Source organism: Theobroma cacao, chromosome 3 (assembly GCF_053813885.1).
Source record: "Theobroma cacao isolate CCN51 chromosome 3, ASM5381388v1, whole genome shotgun sequence".
Classification (NCBI taxonomy): domain Eukaryota; kingdom Viridiplantae; phylum Streptophyta; class Magnoliopsida; order Malvales; family Malvaceae; genus Theobroma; species Theobroma cacao.
The window spans coordinates 8,675,759-8,703,397 of record NC_142641.1 but is presented as its reverse complement, the minus strand read 5'-3'; the positions used below and the strand labels follow the sequence as shown (position 1 = coordinate 8,703,397).

The 27,639-nt window shown below is 31.4% G+C and overlaps 2 protein-coding genes across 2 annotated transcripts; one reads left to right on the top strand and one right to left on the bottom strand.

Moving 5' to 3' along the window:
- Positions 1–8,331: 8,331 nt before the first annotated feature.
- Positions 8,332–8,835, top strand: LOC148763554 (uncharacterized). Its single transcript, XM_088804580.1, has 2 exons — positions 8,332–8,618; positions 8,670–8,835. The coding sequence occupies exons 1-2, from the start codon at positions 8,332–8,334 to the stop codon at positions 8,833–8,835; spliced, it is 453 nt and encodes a 150-aa protein (XP_088660706.1).
- A 10,122-nt stretch (positions 8,836–18,957) lies between these two features.
- On the bottom strand, positions 18,958–23,725 carry LOC18604421 (B-cell receptor-associated-like protein). The gene is made up of 4 exons (XM_007036888.3): positions 23,409–23,725; positions 23,240–23,322; positions 19,292–19,347; positions 18,958–19,198 (listed from the first exon to the last, which is right to left on the bottom strand). The coding sequence occupies exons 1-4, from the start codon at positions 23,578–23,580 to the stop codon at positions 19,120–19,122; spliced, it is 390 nt and encodes a 129-aa protein (XP_007036950.1). The 5' UTR covers positions 23,581–23,725; the 3' UTR covers positions 18,958–19,119.
- Positions 23,726–27,639: the final 3,914 nt, after the last annotated feature.

Here is a 27,639-nt window from a genome sequence, read left to right as displayed (position 1 = left end):
GGACCGCCAAATTGACGCATTCAAACCAGTTGGAAAGTTGGAGCAATGGGGTTTGAAGTTGGAGCAGGCGCCGCGTGGTTTGATGTGTTCAAATGAGATGAGCAGCGAGCAGGTCAAATCAAATTATCCTTCAAGTTAGGAAAACACAGACAAGCAAACCACAAGTTTATATTAATTTCTTGACTTGAGAGACGTCAGGTCACTGCAATCTCACACAGTTTCCTCCCGAACTTTTTAATCTGTAACTTGCATCTGTGTTAAAGAAATTTGGATTTTTCGGAATATTGAATTGAGCTCAATGATAAGTGCCTGTGTCACGTCAAACGTTTCAAAAGAAATAAATCAGATTTTTTAATTTCATATTGCACAGGTAAGAAATCTTTAAAAAATTATTAAAGTAAACATTGCAAATCTTATTAAGTTAAAGTTTTAAAAAGAAGGCAATGAGCTTACGATATCTACGTCTACATATGAGAATAGATCACAATTGTGTGAGGTGGGCCAAAACTTTGGCAATAGATTACCTTTATTTGCATTAAGTAACAACATTTCTTTAGTAGTTTTTAATTAATCTGTTCTTTTTTCTTTTTCTTTTTTTCTATTCTTATTAATTTTCTGTAAATTAAATTAATAACAATAATGATGTATAGTAAAGTTGGAGGATTGGCAAACTGGATTAAACTATATTTGTAGAAGTAAAGTGTGTAATCATCTAAAAGAAACTAGATATAGACACACAAATCAAACTGTATTTGGTTACAAGTTTGATATAATTATTATGTCCAAGAAGAAACTCCTAATAAACTAAATAAATAACTGTAAAACAAAACTAAATTTATCTATGCTGAGATTTGAACTTAGAACTTAAACGTTCAAAATTTTTTTCTCGTTATTGAGACTAGATATTCTTGGATATAGTATTAACACTATCTTTAAATTTCCTTTTTCAAAAAAAAAAAAAAAAAGAGAAAGAAAAATGTAATGCTGTCAATTTTTTCCCTGTGGTGATTGGGATATTTCCAAGGAGTGGACAACGTGAACAAATGGAATCAACATCTCTCATTTTCAGACTTTGTGAAAAATGAGAAAGTAACCAATTGCTGCACATAATTATTTTTTAAATTAAAACGAGAATCAATACTCAAACAATGAATGCAATTACATATTTGGAACTTTGCATGTTGTTGAGTTTACGTGTGTTTCACATTTGCACCATGCTTATCACCTTCTCACTATGAATGCTTGTCAATCTTGATAGGGAGTCGCTTTGAGAAAAGGATGCCATACAATTTTTGCCCCCAAAAGTGTTGATGTTGTTATTTTCAAGATTAATAAAATTTTTTCCTTTATTATATATATAAAATATCTCATTGAAAAAGATAAATTTAATTAAGTGGTCGATTATATTTAAATAAAAAAGATTAGTTATAATCCCTTAACCTACATCGAGGTGTTTGGATCTTCATAAGTCGGACCTGCTGAGATTCGATCTCATGTTCAAACATGAAAATAATCAAGAAATTAAAAAATATAACACAACGAAAAAATAAATTAGTATTTAATAAGAGAAACAGTCAAATCCTACGAGATCAATATTTGTGTTTTTCATATAACTTTCAAATTAATTATGAACACTCATAAGTTTAAGAGTTACATATCTTGTTTTAGGTATCATAATCAAGAACCACTTAAATCAAAATCTTTACTTCTTCACCTTTAGGATTTGTCAAATCTTTAGCCACCCAAATGTTTGACCTCTAACAGCAATCCACATAGTGACTACATAAGACCTTCTTAAAGGTAGGATTTTACTTGTGCTAGAAAGTTTTGCTTTTAAAACAAAAAGACAAAAAAATTGTGCTGAATCTTATTTATGTAAGACAAAGAAAACTATTTTTTTTTTCTTATTTTATGAAATGGTTGAGAAGTGGCTGCAAGTTCAGAGTTTTAGTTTGCTAACATAACATATTTATATAGCCAAACTAATTTATAACTCTAAAAACAATAGTTGTATTTTAATTTAATTAAGTCTCTGTGAACTTAATTAATTTTTCACTTTATTTTGATCTTTTTCAATTAAGTCCAAATTAATTAATTATCTTTATTTAATCCTAATCATGTCACTTAATATGTGTGACCCATTAGGCTTCTAACATGTTGTCAATAAATATAAATCAATTATCAAATTGATATTTGATTATGATTTATATTTATAGATTATGAACGATATCTAACAATACATCATGACCACCTAAATCTTAAAGAGTCAATTAAAGAATTTGATAAAGCCTTTCAATGATAAGCCTTTCAGTGCAATATAGTCCTTTCATCAAATATCTCGGATATGTTGTAAAGCATGGCTCAGTATCTACTTATAACATTCTATATTAGTTCTCATAATTCATGGCCAACATTATGAATTTAGGGAACTAACTTTCCTCAAATTCATCATGCTTTAGCCAAAGACTTTATACAAGTTAATCACGAATTGAGAACAAGTGAGATACATCCCCTTATATCACTTGGGGTGATAAATCCTTTCTTGACTACTCATTCACCTTCGCATGCTTCATGGCATACCCAAAAACGCTCTGTTTAGGCATCTGGCTGCTTCCAAACTCATAAAGATAAAATCAAAGTATATCAGTCCCCATACAAGATGACCTGGTGTCTCAAGTTTAAGGACTAGTTGCACGACTATCACATGAGAATATATTCCATAAACACTTGAGTGAAATACCAAATAGAGTTCTCATGGCAGGTCATGCTCAATGAACTTGTTCTTTAACAAGCACCCACATGTTATCCTCAAGTATCTCATATACTTCAATCTATGAGATCGATTGCTTACTTCCTAAATAAGGAGGTTTAACATGTACTAGTCTTTGAGCATTGTCAATGCCTTGTCTTGACAATATAATTGACCAAGAATAATTTTAAGAATATGACTTTGATGCATAGTGATCTCATAATTATAACAACTTTACAATTCTCTTGCAAAGCTTTTATGTTCCATGGACTTCATCCAATTAGTACTTAATAACTTCTTATTATTGCACTAACATCTAGAAAAACCTTTATCACATATAATTATGCGATTAAATATGCATTAAATGATAATATATTCCTTGACCAATCTAATTGGCTCAAGGGCATATACCGGTATAAAACTAGATTAAATCAATTAAAGCAGATTCTGATACCACTGTTGGGAATTTAAATTATACTTAGACGACTCATATGCAACGAAATATTATTAAATCTTCAATAGTGGTATCAGAGCCTCTTTTAATTGACTTAATTTAGTTTTATGTTTAGTTGTTGAAGATTACAAAAATTGTTTTATTTATATTTCAATTTAATGCAAAGTTTGAAAAATTATTTTGAATAATTGTGAATGGATTTTTTCAAAACTAATTTATGTTTCAAAAGGCCTTTAAAGTCTTGATTTATGAATTTAAGATCTAGATTTAGAAAGTTCTTAAAGATTTTATAGATTTGTTTTAAGAGAATCAAAATCTAAAAAATCTAGCAGCATAATGTGATCTGTTTTGAAAATTTTTTTGTGGAACTTAGAGAAACTATTAGCATGTTTGGTTGGGGGAATGGCTAAGCCATTCCCCCTTTATTCCCAAGGAATTTTTATTCCTTTGTTTGGTTGGAAAATGATTCAAGGAATAGCCATTCCTATGGAATGGCTATTCTTCAAAATCCTTTAAAACCAAGGAATAGCTAATACCACCCTCCCCCATGGTATTAGCTATTCCATGGTTGATGAATAAATTTAAAAATTAATAAAAACAAAAATACCCCTTACAAGTTTAAAAATTTACAACTTTATTAGTATAAAATATTATTTTTCTCTCTCTCCTCTATCTCTCACTTGATTCTAATTTTTAATAAAATATTAATATTAAATTATAAATAAAATATTAATATTTAAATTATCAATTATTAATAAAATAAATTATAAATTATTCCTATTTAAAAACAAAATAAATTAAAAATAAATAAACATAATATCATTTAAATTAGATAAACAATATTAATAATTAAATCATCAATTATTAATATTTAAATAAATTACCAATTATTAATATTTAAAAAATAAAATAAAAAATTAATCATAATAAAATTTAAATTAAATAAAATATTAATATTTAAATTATCTATTATTAATATTTTAAATAAATAATCAATTATTAATTTTCAAAAATAAAATAAAATAAAATAATTGATCATCATAATATTTAAATTAAATAAAATATTAATATTTTAAAAAATAAATAAATATTAATATTGAAATTATCAATTATTAATATTTTAAATAAATTATCAAATATGAATATTTTAAAAATAAAATAAAATAAAAATTAATCATAATAATATTTAAATTAAATAAATGTTAATATTTAAATGATTTATTATTAATATTTTAATTAAATTCTATATTATTAATATTTAAAAATCTAATAAAAATAAAATGTCACATAAATAATAAAGGGTGTTTTTGTCTTTTTATTTTATATTCCTTTCTTATTCCAAAATTATTGTTACCAACCAAACACTACAATAAGTCATAATAATTATTCCTGTTCTATTCCCTTTGTCATACCAAACTAAGTAATAACTATTCTATTTTATTCCCACCTCATTCTATTCCCACATAATAACTATTCTATTCCATTCCTGTCTATTCCGCCAACCAAACGTACCATATTTGTGCAGAAACATCATTAGATCACCACTCAAATGAGGTAATTAAATGTTGTAAATTTTCAGAGGTCGAGATCATCGTCTTGACTTTCTATCCTCCAACAATCAAGCAAAAACTTCTTTTCTAAGTCCCTCAAAAAAAATTTCAAAACAGATCACGTTATGCTACTAGATTTTTCAAATTTGGATTCTTTTAAATTAAATCTATAAAATATTTAAGGACTTATTAAATTTAGATTTTAAATCCATAAATCAAGACTTTAAAGGCCTTTCGAAACATAAATTATTTTTGAAAAAATCTATTCAAAATTATTCTAAATAATTTTTCAAACTTTGCATCAAATCGACATATAAACAAAATAGTTTTTGTAATCTTCAACAACTAAACATAAAATTGGATTAAAGTAATTAAAAGAAGCTATGATACTACTATTGAAGATTTAATAATATTTTGTTGCGTATGAGTTGTCTTAGCATGAGTTTGTACTTGATTTTTGAAGGGTAGAAGGTCAAGAGGATGATCTCAATCTTTGAAAATTTACAACATTTAATTACCTCATTTATGTGGTGATCTGATGATATTTTGCACAAACAGTTTGCTGAAATTGTATTCTTTTGTGACAAGGATCTTGCAAAATCATGGCTATTTGTATTCCAAATTTGCTGAGGTTTGAGAGCTTTTTGGCATGATATTTGGGGCATGAGATGTCTCTGAATTGGTGCCATAATCGTTGCAAACAATGGAGGATGGAGCTTTAAAGAATTTGAGACAACATAGGTGATGTAGACCAAATAAAATTACACTAGCTTGTGCTATTTCTTTTCTATATAATTAAAAGTTGTACTAATTTAGTTATGACTTGGATTTAGACTCCTAATTGTAATGGAATATATCCTAAAGAGTTTAGGATTGTCCTAAATAAGATTCTAAAATCAAATTGGCAAAGAAATAGGAATCTTGGCCATAAAGATCTAATTCTAGTTGGACTAAGATTGTAAAATTGAGGACAACAAGGATTAAATTTTCTAATAAGATTAGAAAGCCTAATTGGATTAGGATTCCTTATGAATATTAAATATTTAATGTGATTAAGACTTCTTTTGAGAATAAGGGTCAGATTTAAATTCATAATCCTAAAAGGTTTAGGATTACAAAGTCTATGTTTAATTTAATTCCCAGTAGGATTAGGACTTCTAAATTGGCACAAGACTTGTAATGGAATTGGGACATCAAATTATTTGAATTAATATCTTCAAAGGTTGAGTTATATTATTGCCAAATGACATATAAGATCTTCAATTTGAATTAAACATAAGTTTTATGTGTTCATTATATGATTATGAATGTATGAGGATGATTATGGTCTTAGACCACTATAATGTGTTGTGGATAGTTATGATTGAATGTATTTGGTATTTATTTTATAAATAGAAAGTGTGGCCCCTACCTTTCCTCTATTTTATTCAGGAGTTGTAAACTTCTCTTCTCATCTTACTCCCTTCAAATGTAACTTAAGGTTTCTTTACATATATGTAATTAGAATTCATAGGATTAGATTAGGAAGAAAATTTTATAATTCTAAGAAAGACGAAGGTGCTAAGGAAACATGAAGATTACAAGACTACAAGATATGGTGATATTTGTACGTGATCCCTTAAGATTTGACTAACTAATTTTCTTCGATAGCTCAAGGAAATTAGATTAGATAAAAGTCCATAATCATCATAGTAGTATGCATGAGATAGATTTATCTTATGCATGCCAAATTCGATGAGACCTAAATAACAAGATAAAAGCAACAACAAAAATCCCTCATTAAAATATTCGGTCACATGTTTTCACATGATTAAATTGCCTTCTACCATATAACAAAATAACTAGGCTACCCTTTTAATTAGAGACTTGTTAAGTCACTCAAGGTTAAACTTTTACATGGGCATGTTTGAGTTATTGGTGGGTTTTACTCAACTAAAATTGTGTGGTTCGGATGTGTCACACTTGACCACATGGTCTTAGAGGCAGGGTTAGGCAAAATGCATATGATGCATTTAGACAATGAGTTGTCACCTAACTGATCTGGGAGTTACATGTGGATGCAATTGATAAGCTATGTTATCTACCCAATTAGGCTTATTGTGATTTGTTGAGTCACTCAAGGTTGCAATAATTCGAAAAGGGTTCTAGCCCACTATAAATACCTAGTAGAGATTTTCGCATAATAGTGAAGGCTATTATTACAAAAAATTAGTGGGAAAATCAATGTAAGATTTAATACCTCGTCTTAAATTGATTTATAAGATGAAAGACTAATACAAATACTTTTTCTATATTTATAGATTTTTAGAATGGGTATAATAATTGCTACTTTTCTTGGCATACTTGATGCCATCAATCTAAAATGTTTGGACTAGTATCACTTTGAGAAAAATTTTTAATAAATGGAAGGGTGCAATTTTGACAACAAAAGAGATAACTTTAAATATGATTGAGCTTAATCTTTCTACTACCAATCATAAATCTTGGATAATAGATTCAGGATGTGGATCGCATTTATTTACTGACATAAAAGCTTTAAAGGATAGTCAAAGGCTTGGTAAAAATGAGGTAGTCCTAAAAGTGGGCAATGGTGTAAAAATTACAGTAGTTGTCGTTAGGACTTGTGATTTTATTTTACCATCTTAGTGCTAGAGCTAAAAGAGTGCTATTGTGTACCAGCATTAATTAGAAACATCATATCAGTTTCATACCTAGCTAAGAATGATGATTTCAAAATTAGTATGAAGGGCAATTGTTGCACTATCATTCTAAATGATATATTTTATGGATCCACAAGATGTAATGGAGGACTTTATGTTATGGATCTTGATAACCCAATGCTCAATATAGATGTCAAGAATGCTAGAAAAGATAATCCAAATCAAACCTACATCTGGCATTGTAGACTTGGTCATATCAATAAGATAAGGATAGCAAAGTTATATAAACAAGGTTATCTAAATCCATTTGACTATGAATCATATGGAACTTGTAAATGTTGTCTCCTTGGTAAGATGACTAAGACTCCCTTTACTGGAAAGGTTGAAAGAGCAGGTGTGCTCCTCGGGCTAATACATTTGGATGTATGTGGACCCTTAAACACACCAGCTAGAGGAGGTTATTCGTATTTCATTACGTTTACAGATGACCATTTTAGATATGGTTATGTGTACCTAATAAAGTACAAGTTTGAAGCTTTTGAAAAGTTTAAAAAGTTTAAGGCTGACATTGAGAAACAAATTGAGAAAAGTATTCTCACTCTTAAATCGCATCGATGAAGAGAATATCTTAGTCAAGAGTTTTTTGATTATCTAATAGAACATGGGATTCTATCACAATAGACTCCACTTGGAACTCCATAACACAATGGAGTGTCTGAGAGGAGAAACCGAACCTTGTTGGACATGGTTTGTTCCATGATGAGTAAGGTAGACCTTTCGATATCCTTTTGAGGATATGCCCTAGAGACTGCTGCTTACCTTCTTAGCAAGGTTTCAACCAAATCAGTTGATAAGACACCATATGAGATGTGGTATGGTAAAAGGCCAAACTTGTCTTATACAAGGATTTAGGGATGCATGGCTTATGTGAAGCGTGCATTGTTTGATAAGCTTGGAGCTAGATTAGATAAATTCAAGTTTGTAGGGTATCCTAAACAAACTATAGGATACTATTTTTACAATCTTACCGAGCAAAAGGTGTTTGTCTTGAAACATGCCACTTTCTTAGAGAAAGAGTTTTTACTTGAAAGGACTAATGGGAGTAAAATAATTCTTGAAGAGGTTCAAGAACCACAAGCTGCCATCCTTTTGGAACTTGAGCTGACAGTTGAAGCATTAGATGCTCAAACCGGTGCTCAAGAAACGTAACTGCTCCATAGATCTATGAGACAAAGACAACTTCTAAAGAGATATAGATTTATGATGGAAAGAAATGCTCTACCAATTGACAAAGAGCCTACTACTTATGAGGAAGAAATATCTGATATTGATTCTGATAAATGGCTAGAGGCCATGAAATCTGAGATGGATGCCATGCATGTCAACCAAATATGGACTTTGGTTGATGCATCTGAAAGGTAACACATATATGATGCAAATGGGTCTTTAAGAGAAAGACTAACATGGATAGTAACGTACAATCATACAAGGCTGGGTTGGTTGCTAAAGGTTACAACCAAGTTGAAAGAATCGATTATGAGGAAACCTTCTCACCTATAGCCATGATTAAATCCATTAGGATTTTGCTTGCTATTGCTGCATATTATGATTATGAGATATGGCAGATGGATGTAAAGACAGCATTCTTTAACGGGAATTTGCAAAAGGAAGTGTATATGACACAACCTGAAGGTTTTACATTCAAGGAGAATCAGCATAAAGTATGCAAACTCCAAAACTCCATTTACAAGCTGAAGCAAGCGTCTAGGAGCTGGAACATCAGATTTGATGAGACTATTAAAGAATATGATTTCGTCAAGAATCTTGATGATCCATGAGTTTACAAGAAGATAAATAGACAAGCAGTTGTATTTTTAGTACTTTATGTTGATGATATACTACTAATAGGAAATGATATACCAACGTTGCAGACTATCAAAATTTGGCTATCCAGACAATTCTCCATGAAGGATTTGGGAGAAGCGGCCTATATTTTGGAAATAAGGATATATAGAGATAGATCAAAGAGGTTGCTAGGATCGTCCCAATCCACTTATATAGACAAGGTGTTAAAGAGGTTTAGCATGATCGAGTCTAAGAAATGACACTTGCCTATGTCACATGGCATTCATCTCTCAATAGATATGTGTCCAAAGACACAAAAAGAGAGGATAAGAATGGATAGGATACCGTATGCATCCGTTATAGGATCCATCATGTATGCCATGCTATGTACTAGACAAGATGTGGGGTACGCTCTGAATGTCACGAGCAAATAACAATCTAATCCAAGTGAGAGTCACTAGATTGCTATGAAAAATATCTTTAAGTACTTACGAAGAGCTAAGGATGTTTTCTTGATCTATGGAGGGGCTAAAATCCAAGTTAAAGGATATAGAGATGCTGCATTCCAATCTGATAAAGATGATAGCAAATCGCAAAGTGGGTTTATATTTACCTTTAATGGCATTACTATTAGTTGCAAAAGTTCCAAGCAAGTAACGATTGCAGATTCTACAACGGAGGCTGAATACATCTCCGCGTCTGAGGTAGCAAATGAGGGAGTTTGGATCAAGAAGTTCATAACTGAACTTGGTGTGGTTCCTAGCATTGTTGATCTTGTAATTTTGTATTGTGACAACAATAGAGCCATTGTGCAAGCAAATGAACCAAGGTCTCATCAATGATCCAAACATGTATTGCAACATTATCACCTAATTAAGGAGATCATTGGAAGAAGTGATATTAATATAGAGAGAGTACCACTAGGGGACAACTTAGCTGACCCTTTCACTAAAGACTATATTAATGATCTTAGTAGAAATATGATCACCACTTGAAAGGCTTTAGTATTAGATACATGAGCGATTGGCTTTAGTGCTAGTGAGAGATTGTAAGTGTAAGCCCTACACGCCAATCAATTTTGTGCTTTCAAAACACTACATTAATCAGTCATATTTCATGTTAACTACATTATGGATATTTTATATAATGTATGAAGTATTTCTTTATCCATGAGTTTATTTATAAAGAGTTATAAAAGACTTATGTAGATAAAGTCCTCATAACATAATGGCCTTGCAAAGAAATTATAAAGGTTATAATTATGAGATTCTTATGTATCAACGCCTTGTTCCTCAATATGTTCCTAGTCATTGCATTGTCAAGAATAAGGGCATTGACAATGCTCAAAGGCTAGTACATGCTAAGCCTCTTTGCTTTAGAAGTACGCACTTGATCTCATAAGTTGAAGTATGTGAGATACTTGGGGATAGTATGTGGGTGCTTGTTAAGGAACAAGTTCATTGAACATGACCCGCTATGAAAGTTCCATTTGGTATTTCACTCAAGTGTCTATGAAAATACTCTCATGTGTTAGTTGTCACGACCCGAAACTCTCATCGAGCCCGTGACAACTGTCGCGAAGCCTCGACAGACATTCTTCACCCCAAATGCCAATCAAAACCTCACAAGGCTCTCGTATCAGCTTTTGCACTTCCTCGGTGAGCAATAGTTATTAAATCTTGTATTTTAAGAAATCATAAGTCATTTCCAAATCAAAATAATAAAATATTATTTTTTGGCTCACAAGGGCATTTTCGTCATTTTTTTTAAAAATACCGAAACCCGCCAAAACCATGGTGTAAAAGCTAAATATGTTCATACATACTTTAAATCAGATAACTGAAATATAAAATTACTTTTACAGTGACACGTGGGCTCTCAATTGATCAAAATGCATCGGAAGCTGAAAACCTACAACTGTTGCCGATTCAAGTCCAAATGAAGGTCCTTGTCAAAGTCTGCTAACTATGAAATTCTCTGAGCCTGAAATGTGATGAAAGGAGGGTGGTGAGATTATAAAATCCCAGTGAGTAAACAAATACCATCTAAACTATCTAAAGGCGAGTAAATGGAGACGAATTAAAATATTCTTTTCCAATATATGTTTCATAACATGAATATTCAGTTTACTCAATTAATCAACATGGCTTATATATCTCACAAAACTTGGCTCTTGCCAAAATCATTCTTGCGGGTACCTTCATCAAGGTATCCCACTAAGACCGCCAAGGTTGTTAAATGTCTCATACCCATAAACATGTTTTCGCATATGACACATAGCCATTCCTTGGCGTTGGCTGAGTCTCACTCTCACGCGATGGTCCACGTGAAGTGCATTCAAATCTTTACCTCAAGAGATACTTCATCCAACATCTCCCCCTAGAGGTAAATATATAACTGAGTTATTGTGCCCCTCTCATAGGTAGTCCACGGGAACCTCCACCACTGCAGTGACTATGGATTATTTTATCTACCACCTGATTTATAAAATATTTATCCGCATGACATGGTAATTTATCGCAATCTAGCCCTTCAAGGCTGAATACATAGTATATATAATTTTTAATACAAATACCAACTTTGCCATTCATGCTCACATATTGCTATAAGCCATATAATTTAAAACAAAATTTATAACACAAGCAGGCAGTTTCCAATTACTCTAATTTCAAAACCAGTATTCAATTTTTCAGAAAATTTATAAAATCATAATTTTTCCTAAAACGTAGCAATTTACCATTTAAACCCATTTTCTATAAAATTACATAATTGTATAAAACTACTCTAGATAATTAAGACGATAATAAGTTTACTCACTGTTCTAGGAGTCGATGTACTCCTAATCCCAGTCTTTAAGCACAATCTCTGTACTTTTACCAGTATAATTTACTCACCACCTATCCACAATGTACAATACATAATTCACCACATTAATGTTTGACCATTATAAAATCAATTCAGACTCGATGTATATGCATGATATGATATGCAACTTATCCGACTACCGCTTATATGCGGTGCTGACTTAATTCGGTCTATTACCCGATTAAATGACAATTGTGTCCGATTTGGCTCCAAATTGCTCCATTTCATTTCTAGTACCTCAATTCACCAAACATTATTCAAATAATACCAATTTTAGCATCAAAACCCTCCCATTTCTTCATGAAAAAATTCAGCCATTACAGTGCACTAACACTGTGATTTTTTCTACTTAATTTTCTTACCATTATTCATCATTTTCTAAGCCATTTCTCTTGAAATAATAACAATCCATTACCCACACACATCAAAGAAGATTTGGCCATGAAGATTCATGGGGAAAATGGATTCCTTTCTTGTTGTTTTGCTTCTAAATATACTAAACTAACTAAAAACACTAACATATCTTAAAATCAATTCAATCCAACATCTTTCTCTCTCCATACCCATTTTGACCAGCCATGAATTCATCATGAAAACATGTAATTTAACCATGGAAAATAAGAAGAAATGCATAGGAAAGGTAGATCACAAGTCAAAATCAAGAAATTTTACCTTTTGTCACTTGTTTCCTTGAATTTCCCACACTTTTCTCTTGAAATTCTTCACCTAGGGTTTGTTCTTCCTTTCTTTCCCTCTCTTCCTTGCTTGGCTGAATATTTGGAGAGATAGTGGGCTGATTTATGCTGATTTTTAAGTTAAATAATAAAATATCCTAAGCTTGACACATGGCATGTTTCCATTGGTCCAAATTTTAAATATTTGACTTTTAATTCTTAAATTCTCCACCACACATTTCTCATGTTTATCCATTTCCATGATGAATAAAATTCCTTGGTCTTGACAAGTGTCGGGGTGAAAATTTACCGATTTGCCCTTAGGGTGACAAAATTATCATTTCGCCCCTATACTCCAAATTATACCGAAAATTAAAATTTTTCACTTCTAAACCTCAAATCATACTCCAATAAGTCTAATGGGGCCAAAAAAATCTTTTCTAAAATTCCCATTTTATCCCCAAGTGGCAAATGACCATTTTGTCCCTAGATAGTGAAAATTTCAATTTGACTCCAAATTGATCATCGAACTCCAAATCACCATTTTAAATCATTCATGGACTGTGAAAATCTTAATTTCACCTTAAAATTCCTATTTGAACTAGTTTAAGGCTTAATCGACTTAATGGTACCATTAGGGGCAATATCTCTTTTAACAATTTTTCGAACTTCTTAAATATGCAAACATTCTATTGAACATGTAAATGACGTCGTAATTATTTTATAGAATAGGGTTTGACATCAATAGTGTGAGTAATCCTTAGACTTGTGATATTAAGTCATCTTGTATGTGGATTGTCATGCTTTGATTTCATCTCTACGAGTCTGAAGGTGGCTAGATGCTTAAACATGATGCTTTTGGGTATGGCATGAAGCATGCGAAGATGAATGAATACTCATACACAGCGGAATGTTATTAAAATTTTAATCATTTAAGCCATGGATCACTTTAATTGAAACTAAACTAAAAAAACCAAAAGAGAGATTTTGACATACCTAAAAGTCTGCTTTCTTTGGTGGAATCCTCTTTTTTTTTTTTTTGGCACTCCAACTAAGAATTATCAAACCATAACAGCATAGTTTTCCTAACTCTAATGGTGATCCACATAGTGATTTGTCGAAATCTCTTCACTAAAAGTGTGTGAATCACTAAGCTGAAGTTTGTGCTAGCAAACTTTCAACTTTGTGCTCTCTTGTATTTCTCTCTTTTTAGCTGTGATCCTATATCAACACATGAGAAAATAAAATAGAATTCTTCTATATACAAGAGGGGGCTAAGGGATTCTTTGATAGAGTGAATTGACCTACTTTATAACCAATAAGGATTGTAAAATGTCTTGGGCTAATTGGGTCTTTATTTAATACTCCATCAAATCATATTTAATTTAGCCCAATACTTAATTGGATTAAGCCTCTATAAAATCAATTATATCACATTCAATTGAACTCAAATTAATTTTGACAATTCACCTTATCTGTGTGACCCATTAGGTTCCCAACATGTTGGCAATAAATGTAAATTAATTCAATTAAGAATTTATATTTATAGATCATGAGCGGCATCTAGCAATACATCAGGACCACTCAAATGTTAGAAGAGTCAATATGATTTGACTAACCTTTTAGTGTACAGTATCTCAGTGTAACACGATCCTTTTATCATATATCCCAAATAGATAGAAAGCTTGGCTCGGTGTCTACTTTCTAACTTATCTATATTAGTCTTGCAGCTTCTATATTAACCTATTAAGATTGCCTTGGTCAAGGACTTTTAATCAATATAAGCCAGGAGCAAATGAGATATGTCCCCTTCAAATCACTTGAGGTGACGAATCCTCTCTGAACTACTCATTCAACTTCGCATGTTTCATGCCATACCCAAAAGCACCCTGTTTAAGCATCTGTCACCTCTAGATTCGTAAAGGTGAAATCAAAGCATGACTATTCACATACAAGATGACTTGGTATCACAAGTCTAAAGATTACTTACACTACTGACACATGAGAGTATTTCCATAGACACTTGAGCGAAATAACAAATAGAACTCTCATAGCAGGTCATGTTTAGTGAACTTGTTCCTTAACAAGCTCTCACACATACTATCCCTAAGTATCCCACATACTTCAACCTATGAGATCAATTGCTTACTTTTAAAGTAAAGAGGCTTAGCATGTACTAGCCTCTAAGCATTGTCAATGCCTTTATTCTTAACAATATAATGACCAGGAACATATTGTGGAGAAAGGCATTGATACATAAGAATCTCATAATTATAACCTTTATAATTTCTTTACAAGGCCATTATGTTCCAAGGACTTTATCTACATAAGTCTCTCATAACTCTTTATAAATAAACTCATAAATAATGAAATACTTCATACATTATAAAAAATATCCATAATGTATTTAACATGAAATATGACTAATTAATGTAGTGTTTTAGAAGCACAAAATCGATTGGCTTGCAGGGCTTACACTAACATGTGGAGACAGTTTGACGATTATATAAATATAATAAATTGAGATTGCATTGAGTTTGAGAGTGTATACTCAAAGTACAAGCCGAATTTAGAGAAATCTTTGAAAAAGGAAATATCGTTTTTAGTCAATATATGAAATGTAATGATTATTTCTCACATTTAGAAATGAATTAGTATTGTTTGATTGAAAATTAGCTGCCCACCTAACCACCTTTTTTGGTTAAACGCTCTACGACACTTTTCTTCCTTTTCTAAAACAAGATTATGATTACACAGATGAAATTAAAAGTAGAAGTTATAGAGTTAAAATTTGAAAGTAATAGAAAAGACTTAGGTAAAGTTTCTTAGATTAAGTTTGTGAGGTTCTTCGTTGATTAAAATCTAAAATCAAACATTCAAACATCTTGTTACATAGATGATAGATCAAATGTATAAAATTTGAATAACCTTTTATATTTTACTTAGTTAAGCATTTTTATAAAAATTATAACAAAGTTTTCATCATTCATGAATAAATATTGATCATATTTTACATAAAGATATTATTTATTTAAACATAATTTTTTATATTTTTATTGAGCTCTATCAATTTATCGATTCTAATTTTTTTAAATTTAAATTTTTAGGGATTAAGGGCAAATTTTTAACTAAAAATATGGATCAATGTTGAATTTTATAACTATGCTTTAATTTCATTAAATTTTGTTATTATGCTTTCAGTTTCATTATATTTGGATAAAAATGAAAAAAATTGATTAAAATCAACCAAATTTATCACTTGCATTATCGAAATAATTTGTGAAATATTTTAATGTCATTACTTTTCATTTAACAATCAACAAAATAAAATTCAATGAAATTAAAAATACAATAATAAAATTCAACTTTAAGTGACAAATTTGGTAATAATACCGTTTTTATTTGATCATTTCTATGTGAACCCTAATCCATAAAAAAAAAAATATTTAAGAACCGTGGATAAGTTAATGTAAGGAATTTTAGAAGTTGTAGCCTAAGTTTTGGAATTATAATTAGCTAAAGTAGATAAGATGCACGTGGTTTGGGCATTAAAACGGTAATAAACAAATATTAAGAAAAAGGCCAATCACCTTTTTTTTTGCGAGGATTGCACCATTATAATTTTTTTATTTAAATGAATTTTATAATGTGATCTACTTTTTTTTTGGCATACCTACAAAACCTCTTGGTGTACAAAAAACAAAATCAATTTAGTCATTATATTTTTATTACATTCAATCAAATTCATATATTTTTATTTAGTTAAACTATCTAAAAAATTCCTGTACTGTAACTTTTTTTTTCAATTTAGCCTCTCCATCTAAAAACCGGTTAATATATTTTGACATTGTGTGACGTTGATATGTTAGATAAAAAAAAAGTTTTGGCAAAAAAGTTTTCGCCGTATCAATTTTTCTATATTACGTCATAGATTAAATTAAACAAAATATTATAATAACGATTAAATTAAATAAAACGCTATAATATAGAGATTAAATTGTACAAAATGTTATTGCACAGGGACTTCTTGGATATTTTTACCATTTTTTGTTTCACATTATACATGGGAAAATTGATCCTCCCTATAGGTTGAAATGGTGTATGAAATGTACAGAAATCTTGAAATAGAAACACTGCAGTTGAATGCAATTTCTACTTGTATTATAAGCCTTGCAATCTTTTGTTTTGTTGATCTATTTAAGCAATTAAAAAAAAAAATACATCATAAAATGACATCATTGTATTAACTTTCTCTTTGTATTAAGAACCGAGAAAATGTAACAATTTGATTAATGTTCAAGTACAAACAAATTACACTGCACTGCTCCATTCTTAAGAATTAACTTTAAAAATGCAATCTAGTTTAATTGAGGGTGGGGGGATAGAAGGGGGTTCTTTCATTAGATATTTTGATAGGGGCTTCTTTGTTTTAGCTAATGCTTGATTTTATATTTTGCTTTTAGTTCTTTATTATGGTTGTCTTCATTTGAGTGCTCAATGTTGAATTTGTTTGTAATGAAAATGAAATTGAAAATGGAGAAAATTAGTAATGATATTTTTCAAAACATTTTTATCACATATTGTAATAAAAGTAAATTTTAATTATCAAAAAAAAATTTCATCTTATAATTGTTTTACTACAACACTTAAAAAATATCGATATTCATTAATTGTGTAAAACATCAAAACCTATATTTATAAACGTGTATTCATCAAATGAAGATCATCGAAATATTTTTTGTTATAATTATTAGTAAGATTTATTCAACTCATAAATAAAATATTAAATTGAATTGATTGATTTTATTAGAAAATATTTTTTTTAATTTTAATAGTATTGAATAATTTAGATATTAATATTTTAAGTTAAAAAGTTTTTAAAGTTAAATGTTAATATTTTTTAATTTTTTTAATATTTTAAATTAAATTTTGATATTCATCAAACTTTTTTCTTTTTGAATAATAGATATTATTATGAAGAGTCATACCAGGGAAGATGTGGACTCTATTGGGAGATTAGAGTACAAACAAGACTTACAAATCAAGCTACCAGGAACACAAAGAAGGCAATAAACGAAATCCAGCACAATATAGTAAAAATAAAAAGCTACCATCACAAATGCAGAATTGCACAAGCAAGAAAAACACAGCAAAGGACACAAAAAACATCATTCACAAACACAAGCTGAAGATGATAAAATCAGAATAACCAGAGCCACGAAAAACAAAATCCAAGAAAACAACCGAACCCTAAAAAACAAATGGGTTATTTCTCAAATTTTTTATTTGATGAACCAATTATTTTAAGACATGTGATTAGATAATAAGGAAAAACCAAGTCAACAAAAAAAAAATCCAATCAGTGATTTTTTTTTTTAAAAGGTATGCGATACGATCGCTTAGAGTCATAGTCAAAACAACTATGAGCTATAACCACATCATTTGTCACGACATTAAACCGATAATTATAATTTTAATTAATAATAATTAATCAATAGTTAGTAATAATAATTTTTATTATTTAAAATAAAAATATAAAAACTTAATTAAACACAATAAAAATATAAAAATTAAATTATTTTCTTGTATAATTAAAAAACTTTTTTAAATAGTATTTTTTTTTTTGTTGCAACTGCATATATAGATAAATATTATAATTACAATTACAATCACAATCAAACGACTTCCAACATTAAATAAGTTAAAAAATATTTACTCCTATTTCTCCATTTCTTTTTCATACATTTTTTTATTTGAACATCTAATATTTCTATATTCTTAGTCTATTTTTCATGATTCTTGTACTTTTTAACATTAAATATTATTATGCATAAATTTTTTAAAAAAGTTTTAATGTAAAATATATGAAAATTAAGATTTTTTTAAAATGAAGGAATAAAAATATTATAACATTAAAATAAAATAACTTTTATTATTTGAACATTCATATCTCAAGGCTACGAGTGAACTTAGGCAAACACTTGAAGACTCAACCCCAAATTCGGCGTGAGCATCCAGTTTGCAAGTAGAAGGCACATTCAAGGCCTCGCCACGTTCTTGGCAACTATCGTTAGAATAGATGAACGTGGCAGTGCACACATCCAACGCAATTGCTTCATCACTAACAAAAACCGCCAATTATAGTTTTTCTAACAAAAGATTCAACGAGAAAAATGCAGGAACTTTGGCATGGAACACATCATACAAATATAGCAAATGTATTCTTATAACGTAACAGAATCTCTCAAAAGGTAATCTGAGATTTCTCTAGAAGCATTATCAAGCGGTTGTCGGCCAACCCTGTTATGGCTAAGACAAGAAACTATTTATTCTTGTATCTCTTCTCTACTTCCTCCAAACTCTGAATTTCCTTATTGTACTTGCAAATGCGGTAGATACACCTGCACAAGGATCAGAAGCACTTTTATCTCAAAATCCAAAGACTCCTAAAAATATCTTTCTCAAGCACAGGCTGTCAAATTGCTAGCACATACCAGTACAGGAGGCATGCAGTTGCACACAAAATTACATTCCTTTGAGCTTTGAAGACCTGCAAAGCATCCCAAACTGAAATTATTTACAAACCAAGTTGGGACATAAGAATTCAAGAGATATTTCAGAGAAACAAGAACAAGCTCCTGCTCCTTCACATGTTACTCAATTAGGTCTAACCAGCTTTATAAGAAGTAATGGAATGCTTAATTAATTAATCATAAACAAGCTCCAATTAAGCCAATTATAAAGTGTACCGAAGCTCAAAAAACCACAGAAATGATTGGGAAAAAGCAGGGTAGGCCCTATGTGTATCCTCCCTCAAAATGCTCTCGGAATTGAGGAATGCAATTTTTAGAATTTAAAGAAGCTACAAGGAAGCGTCAGTTTCCCTAGCCCCGAGAAAGATAGCACTGCAGAGATATGAGTCCTGCATACTAAGTAGGCCCTGCATACATCCACAGCAAGCATCTTCGAATTGAGGAACACTAAATTGTTTAACCCACATTAATCCAAATGGCAAAATGAGACCTTGGAAAATGTCGTACCTAAAATTTCTATCCTATAGCAAAGAAGTTTTCACTGATTGATCCATCACCCCATCACAAGGTATAAACCAAAACATGGACTCCAATGTGGCATCCGACATGGGTATTTCTCAAAATGTATAACCTGTCTTTTGCTTTAAACTTTTTGGGCTTGTGGAGTAGAAACTTGTAGAAATTTAAAATATTAAGTTGGAACAAAATATCATTTCAAATATGAACGTGAAACAAAATTTTTATCATCTTAAAATTGTTTACAAATTGGAAATTTTTGACCAGAACTTTAGAATAGATCAAGATTTAACAAGCATGCCTCTGAAATGAATCGAAATCCCTTTTAACTAGAGAGGAATTCTTATAGAGAATTATTGTAGACTCACAAGGTATCCTCAGGCTTTATGTCATTATTTCTTAAGAATCTTTGGCTTTGGATCATTTTCTTTAGGCTTTGAGTCATTTCCTTCAAGCTTTTGGTCATTTCATGTTTAGAATCTCCAGGTTTTAAGTCATTATACTTGTCTTATTCATTTTTTTACTTATTTTCAGACATGGGAGTTCCCTTTCTTCCTTTCAAACATCGGTTCTGTCTCATTTTGGTCATTTTCATGTTGCTTTTGGAACGATGAATTGGTGGAAAGATTCCATAGCAATCATCTTGATTATCATAGGCTTAAGTCCACATGGTCAAGTGAACTTGACCTGTCTTCTTCTTCACTTGAATCATTTGCATCTAAATCACCAAGTTCAGACTTCTTTCATGATATGTTTTAATATTTTTTCTTCTTTTAGTTTTAGCCTTAGCAAGGAGTGTATTGGCATTGGACTTGGATTTTTACTATAGTTTTTCTATTTGATTGCAATTTGCAAGCCTTCAGATTTTGTATGCCAGTGGCCCAGTGCAGGTATTGAGTATTTTTTTCTGTTCAGAACTTGTCCCACACAAGATGGGACTTGATGTCTAAAGTCTAAAAAGAACAAGACAAGGAAAATGAGTTAAAGCCTAAAGATTCTAAAGATGAAGTGACCAAAAACCTAAAGGAATTGACAAGTCTAAAAATGACTCGAAGCCTGATGACAATAACCAAAACCTTGGAGATTCTAAGAAGAAATTATTCAAGGCCTGAACACTTCCTGTAACTCCACAGTAAAAATAATATTTTTCTGTAAAAATCCCTCCCTATATAAAAGGATTTCGATTCATTTAGGAGGCAAGCTAAGTTTTAGAAAGAAATTTTCTTGTAAAATTTTGGTCTGTTCAAAAGACCTATTTAGAAATTTCTAGTTTTTAAGCGATTTCCAGAAAAGTCAATATTCTGTTTCAAAACATATTTTTGTTCCTATATATATATATATAGAGAGAGAGAGAGAGAGAGAGAGAATTTGTCAAGGGAGGGGCCCACGTTGGAACACAATGAATTATTAAGGGAAAAGATCAATGTCATCCAAAAGTCCCCTAGACTCAAACTTTGTGCCTAGACAAACAAGATTGTGCTTTACGAAAAGGGGTATACTTCAATAATTTCAAAATTATCATATACCAAACACAATATTCATTGATTCTTCAAAATATACATCCAATAAGTAATTATAAACAACCTAGAGACTGGGAGAGAGATTTAAGAGGTTTAATGTGGGTAAAAAGAAAATGTAAATGTCTTTCTTTTGGGGCTTGATACAAGATAGCACGAGTGGTTGTATCAAAGGTTTTATGATGAATGCAGGTGTTACAAATCACCCTTGAAGGACACGAGGGCCGTGTTTGTTGGCATAGCATAACTTGCTACAGTAATCTAAAAGAGTGACTTTTATCTATAGTGACTCCTTTTTACTGGTATCAGAGCCACCACTCCTAGATATATTCTAGTCTCTTAGATTTGAAATATTAGAGAAGAAATCTTTCTGTATGGAATCCAATTCTATCTCCAGTAAAGATCTTGTACGAAACACAGCTTCTATTACCTTAGAAACATGCCCCCTCAAAAATTTTACAACTAAAAAACTAGACTCTTTGTATGAAATAAACTACATTCCAGAGGAGAAAAAACCCCACCTTCTGAACTTCCTCTTGTAAGCCCATATTCTGCATATGCTAAACCCTCCTCTCCCATAAAATCCATCAAAACCCTTATCAAGCATTCTCCCAAAAAAACCAAATAAAACATCCAATCCACTTGCTTTGACAAACACTATATTCATGGACATCAAACAGAACAATTTGTCACTTCAGATATCCCTCCAGATTTACCACAACAATGGATACACCATTAATATTCTCATATTCATTTTGAAGCAAGCGGACTTGCTCTCCATTATCATGGTATCCAAGGACAGCCTTTTATAGCTAGAATGGCTTTGTTAGATACATTACATCTCAGATATCAGGATACTTGTATTTGTACTGTTGAAGCCACAATAAATCCTAGCACAATGATAGTTACTCTCTTCCCCAATTACAACATGGCCTTGTGTGATCATAATCTGCTCACAGCTTTGAAAGTACAAGTTGTAAGAGCACCACAAGTTCCTACTGCAGTTGTAGCTAACCTTCACTATCAAATGGTTGCTAGGATCCAAGATCATGCTTTCAATATTTTCGAGATAAAACCCAATGATGCCCTAATGATTTTGGTTGACACTATCCAAGATCCCACCTATGTTCACGTACCCAAAATAACACCTAGAAAAGAATTGATAAAGCTTCTTCTGGAAAGCAGGATTTAGAAAAGAATAGAAAATTATTCATATGATGGTATTGATTAATTAAAGTATATTTATATATTTAATATTTTTTTATTGTTGTATCCCTACTGTGTGTGTCCTAACCTTTTAGAAATTATCATGTCATTGTGTCCATTGTGTTGTACCCATGTTCTGTCTGTGTTCATGTTGGTGCTTCATAGCCCACAAAAGTGCCACACCATTTTTCCTTCTTATATTTTTTATTTTCCATAGTTCTTTGGCCTGGAAAAAAAATTAAGAAAATAACTAAAATCCCTAACAGCTTTTTGGGGTTCTAGAATCTAAGTTCAGACAATCATAATCAAAGAAAACAACCACGCTACCGACCACCAATAATAGCAAAGACAAAGATTCAGCAGCAAATGTATTGGAGTTTCAACCACTTCAAATCCTAGAGCTTAAGTCCCAAATAAAAACAGCAATTAGATGATGAAGATGATACAGATGAACATACAACTAAGCTTGATCATGCATTTGATAACTTAAATAAAATAAGTTCAGTTCATTATCTATATTTTTTTCATAGAACAGACATACACACAAGAGAAAGCCTGAAGAAATAGTATGTTATATCTGCAATAAAGCAATGCCCAAAAGCCCATGAAATTGAGAAAGCAATAGCATTTCATAATCAGATTCTAAAAGTTGGAAAAATCGAACACTTACCGATTTCTCGTAACGATCTCTCTCGGCAGCAGTGCAGATCTCAGAGGTACACATCAAGCGGTGCTCGTTCTTCCAGTAAATATCTACAAGAAAAAATCAGAAACCGATTTCATATCATTAAAGATCGAAAAAGAAAAGAAAATCAAAGAGAGGAAAAAGGAGAGAAAACCTAAGAGCTGAAATCCGGCAAAGGGAACAATAAAGAGGGCAGGCTGCAGAATGAGAGAGATGAGAGAGACCAAACGGTTTTTCAAGAGCTTGGGATAGGGCAGGGTCAAGAGAAGAGCCACCGCGGCCTCTGCCGCTACCACGTATGTTAGTATCATCCACTGCAACGCCATTTTTCAATCTGTCTTTCAGCTATTTCTCTGCTTTTCGTTCTCTTGTTGCTAATCTGGGTGTGATTTTACTGTTCTTTTCTAAGCTGCGAGTTGCAATTTGCTAACGCGAGATTCTGCATCCCGCGTGTGTTTTCGTGCTTGCCTTAGCGGTGAAGGCAACCGCTCGATATTCTGGATCTTTCAGATGAACAGTGGGGGCAACGTTGACCATACTTTGTGACCGTTGGATTTCGAACTTCTTATCCTGACGGCCGGATCAGTTTATGAACCATTATAACAGTTACGTGGAGTTCGGATTTTAATGAAACTAGTGTCTATGAACACCCGTTAATCAAATTTAAATAACTTAATTGAATAAACTATTTTAAAAGATTTTACACATAGCAAATGATGAAAGTAGTGCCAGCAATGAGAGAGCAAAAAAATCCACAATCACATGCATGCAAAAGAGGCGTGAGGTAGTTAGCAGGATTTATTACCATGTTAGCATATGATGCATCCATCCGTCTTCCACTAGTTCAAAGTTACGAGTCATCAATACTGTGTAGCCCATACTCAAAGCCTGTTACCCCATAAATATGATTTCGAGAGTTTGGAAAATTTTGACGATGCAAAGGAGAGATTTAATACATTATTTGATTTGATAGGGAGATTCATAAACATAGGGGATAAAAAATTGATAAAAAAAATAGAGATATATTGAGAAATAGAAGAATTTAAAAAAGAAAAACATAACCATGAGATATTTCAAACAACCAAAAAAACCAAATCCATACTTGGAAGCCTCCAAACTCACATATCAATCAATTGGAACTCCAAATAGTACATAACTATCACTCCGCGTAATGTAAATAAAAGATTTCATTTTATATATAATTATAAATACGTGATTAAATATTTTAAAAAAATAATATTATTGATTTTATCCATTTCATATTTATTTTTTATTTTAATCATAAATTAGTGAAAATCAAATGACACCATTACTTTTGTAATCAATTTTGTAAAATCCTAACCCCAGATTATATAAGATGAAAAAAAAAATTATCAAAAAAGAGAAAGAAGAGAAGAGCTTACTTGGTAGTTAAATTTGATATATTCAATTGAAAATCATTAAAAAATAACTTAAAAGGACAATACAGGCATCAGAACCTCGGTTCCCATCTTTGATAGATCCACAGAAAAAGGGCAACTCTTCTACCATACCCATGTCTATAAAATACATAAAGAATGTACCAGAAGTTTCCTCTTCTATCTGAAATCTCTAGTTTATCTCCACACAACTGTATTAATCAATTAAATCGATTAACCTGGATTGTCTTGAAAACCCATTGCTGTTTCCTTTCACGCGAAACTTGTTTCCGCCTGAGTGATATGTTATTGTTAGATGGGATTGACATAGCCATGGTATGGCCGTTACTCTCCCTAAAGAACTCCCATTGTTGGTCATATCTTCTGAGTCATGTGAACTGTTCACAACACCATCTGCGCGCAGACAATAAATGAACCCAAAACACTTTCCCAAAATAAGAAAGGAAAGAACATTAAGTTTTTAATTATCGATTTAGAAAGGTAAATAACTGCAAACTTAAGGTTCCAATTTATATTTTAATTAGGCAACATATTCTACTTGTATAAAATCTACACGCAAGTAAAATATTAGGGTAAGTTTTATTTATCACCCAAAGCTACTTTGATAATCTATGAAAGAATAAAATTAGTATGTTTCCTAATTTTTAATTAATTATAAAAATAAATTTAAAACATTGAATTCATATATTAGTATTTTTATTTTTTTTTTTAAAAAGATGATTTAAATCTTTACCTTTTAACTTAAGAGATTATAAATTAATTAATGAGTCAAATGTTCGAGTGTATTATTTTTATTTTTTTAAGTAAAAGATGACAAACAAAACTCATAAAGCATCTTCTAATTACGAAGAGACTAAGCTCCTTAACTTTGAAATTTGACACAAGCTGGAGTCCTTGTAGTAAAGAAGCTAGCTTATGCTCTCAGCCAGTGAGAGAACTTAAAAAGGTTGGCCAACCCAAGCAAAGCAGGCTTTGGTACATTAACGAATATTTTTTAATGAAGACTTTGCTTTAAGGGGCAGTTTTGGATTCACAGGCCAAGTGTGCTGCTCTTGTTACTGAAATGTCTAACTTAAAATCTTCTGAGGAGAATTAAATCTTATTAATATTGAAGAATTGAGACATAAATTGGATAGTATACAGAGTTTATTGAACAATGTGATTAGCTATTTCCTTTTCATTCTTTGTTGTAAAATTTTGGGACAGAAAGCACCTCCAGTTATATAGTTTACTCAATTCTTTTCCGTATAAAATTTTGGACAGTATACAAAGTTTCTTGCCCATGTGGTCATATAAAAGGTAAAGTAAATAAAGAACGCTGACATAGGCAATGATGAAATGGGAACTTATTATTGCCATAATAAATAAGTTGGTACATGAATTTTATAGGCCTTGAGCTTTCAGTCTACAATACACCCACAACATCAGGGAGTTACACTCTCACATTAACCATACAAATTCAAAGGAGATTAGAAGAGAATAATAAACTAAAACTCAAATAAACAAAAAATAAATGCAAGAGAAATTGGAACTAGATTACATGATGATGCAAGGGGCAATCGACTTTAAAACCTCTTTAAGCAGCGATACTGTGGAGCACCACGGTCTCAATTGTGAGCCCAAGTCCGAAACTGAACATGACACCCCACTGGAGCCCCATCTTCTTTGGACTTCTTCCTCATCTCATCCAAAATGAATAGCTCACAAGCACTTGACATGTTGCCATACTATGAAAGAGCATGCCTCGTGGCTCATAGCTTTTCGGGCTTGGAACCAACTTGGTTTCTACGTGGTCCAATATCGTTGGTCTAGACAAAGGGGGTTCCAATCTAAGATGACCAGGGGCTGGAATGCTTCAACCAGGCTCGTTTCAATGATTTTGGAGGTGAGCCCGGGAACATCCTTGAAGAGTTTTTTTTTTAAATATTGTATCATTAATGAATGAATTTGGGGGAATTACATGTGGCTTTGTTGTTGCCAAAAGTAAGGTTCTAAGGCAACCTAAATTTTAAGCAAGAAAGGAAGATACAAATTGGTTGTACTCTTTGGCCCCAAACTCTATCAACCAAAAACTTAGTTTAAAGCTTTCAAGGACCACATAAACTAGTTGGTTTCCTCAAGTCATATAATTAAACAAAAATATTAAAACTCGAGAACCTAAACCATGGATCACCATGGAACACCATAGTCGACTATGATTTAAATAAAAAAAATGGTTGTACCTTATTGAAGAATATGACTAGTGATTCTTCACTTATTTCTTCTCTTCGTTCTCTATCTAAGTTCCTTATTGTTTAAACTACAAACTCCAAGCAATTCCCTCTAACTAGTCTTGGTACTCTCTCTCGTTATCATTGAATATGTTGTGCTCTTTTTCATCTTTTTGTTCTCAGTGAATCTTTTTTCCGGCTTGAAAAAAAAAATACTTATAGTCACTTTTCTCCTACCTCTTGTCTTGTAGAGGATCATGTGAGAGGCCTTATGGAGTAAGGGATTGGTAGAGTTGGCAAGCTCTCTTTTGATAGAAAGGGAATAAACTTTTTTAGGTTTAGCTATACTAAAGTAAGTAGTCGGCTTAACCTTCAGTTCTCGTAACTAAGTTTTTCTTTCTTTTTATGTACTCCAACTTAGTCCACACAATCACTATGAACTCGAACCTTCTTCAAGAGGTTGGGGTTGTTTTTGACCAAACCTTGTGCTAGCAAGTAAGTTTTACAAAGCTCAAGTGTTTTTCTTACTCTTTTTTTTAGTCGAATTCAAGAGGAAGAACTTTTCTTTCTCTTTTCAATGTACAGCTAAAGCAAGACTAGGAAAAAAAGGTACACTGTTTCTTTTTGGTCTCAAACAACATACTTATAGTTAGTGTTAATACTTAAGGAGCTTTTAGTTATCACCACATAACTTTTAGATAATTAAGTATTTGACCCCAAGGCTTATTTAAACATTTTAATTAAATCCAGTAGAAGT

What these genes read in the sequence shown, in the direction of transcription:
- LOC148763554 (XM_088804580.1), top strand. Translation starts at nt 8,332, where the DNA reads ATGGCTTATGTGAAGCGTGCATTGTTTGATAAGCTTGGAGCTAGATTA. An exon ending in CAAACCGGTGCTCAAGAAAC is followed by an intron (nt 8,619 to 8,669) that starts GTAACTGCTCCA and finishes AAAGAGATATAG; the next exon opens with ATTTATGATGGAAAGAAATG.
- LOC18604421 (XM_007036888.3), bottom strand. Translation starts at nt 23,580, where the DNA reads ATGGCGTTGCAGTGGATGATACTAACATACGTGGTAGCGGCAGAGGCC. An exon ending in TGCCGGATTTCAGCTCTTAG is followed by an intron (nt 23,323 to 23,408) that starts GTTTTCTCTCCT and finishes TTTTTCTTGTAG; the next exon opens with ATATTTACTGGAAGAACGAG. An exon ending in ACTGCATGCCTCCTGTACTG is followed by an intron (nt 19,199 to 19,291) that starts GTATGTGCTAGC and finishes ATCCTTGTGCAG; the next exon opens with GTGTATCTACCGCATTTGCA.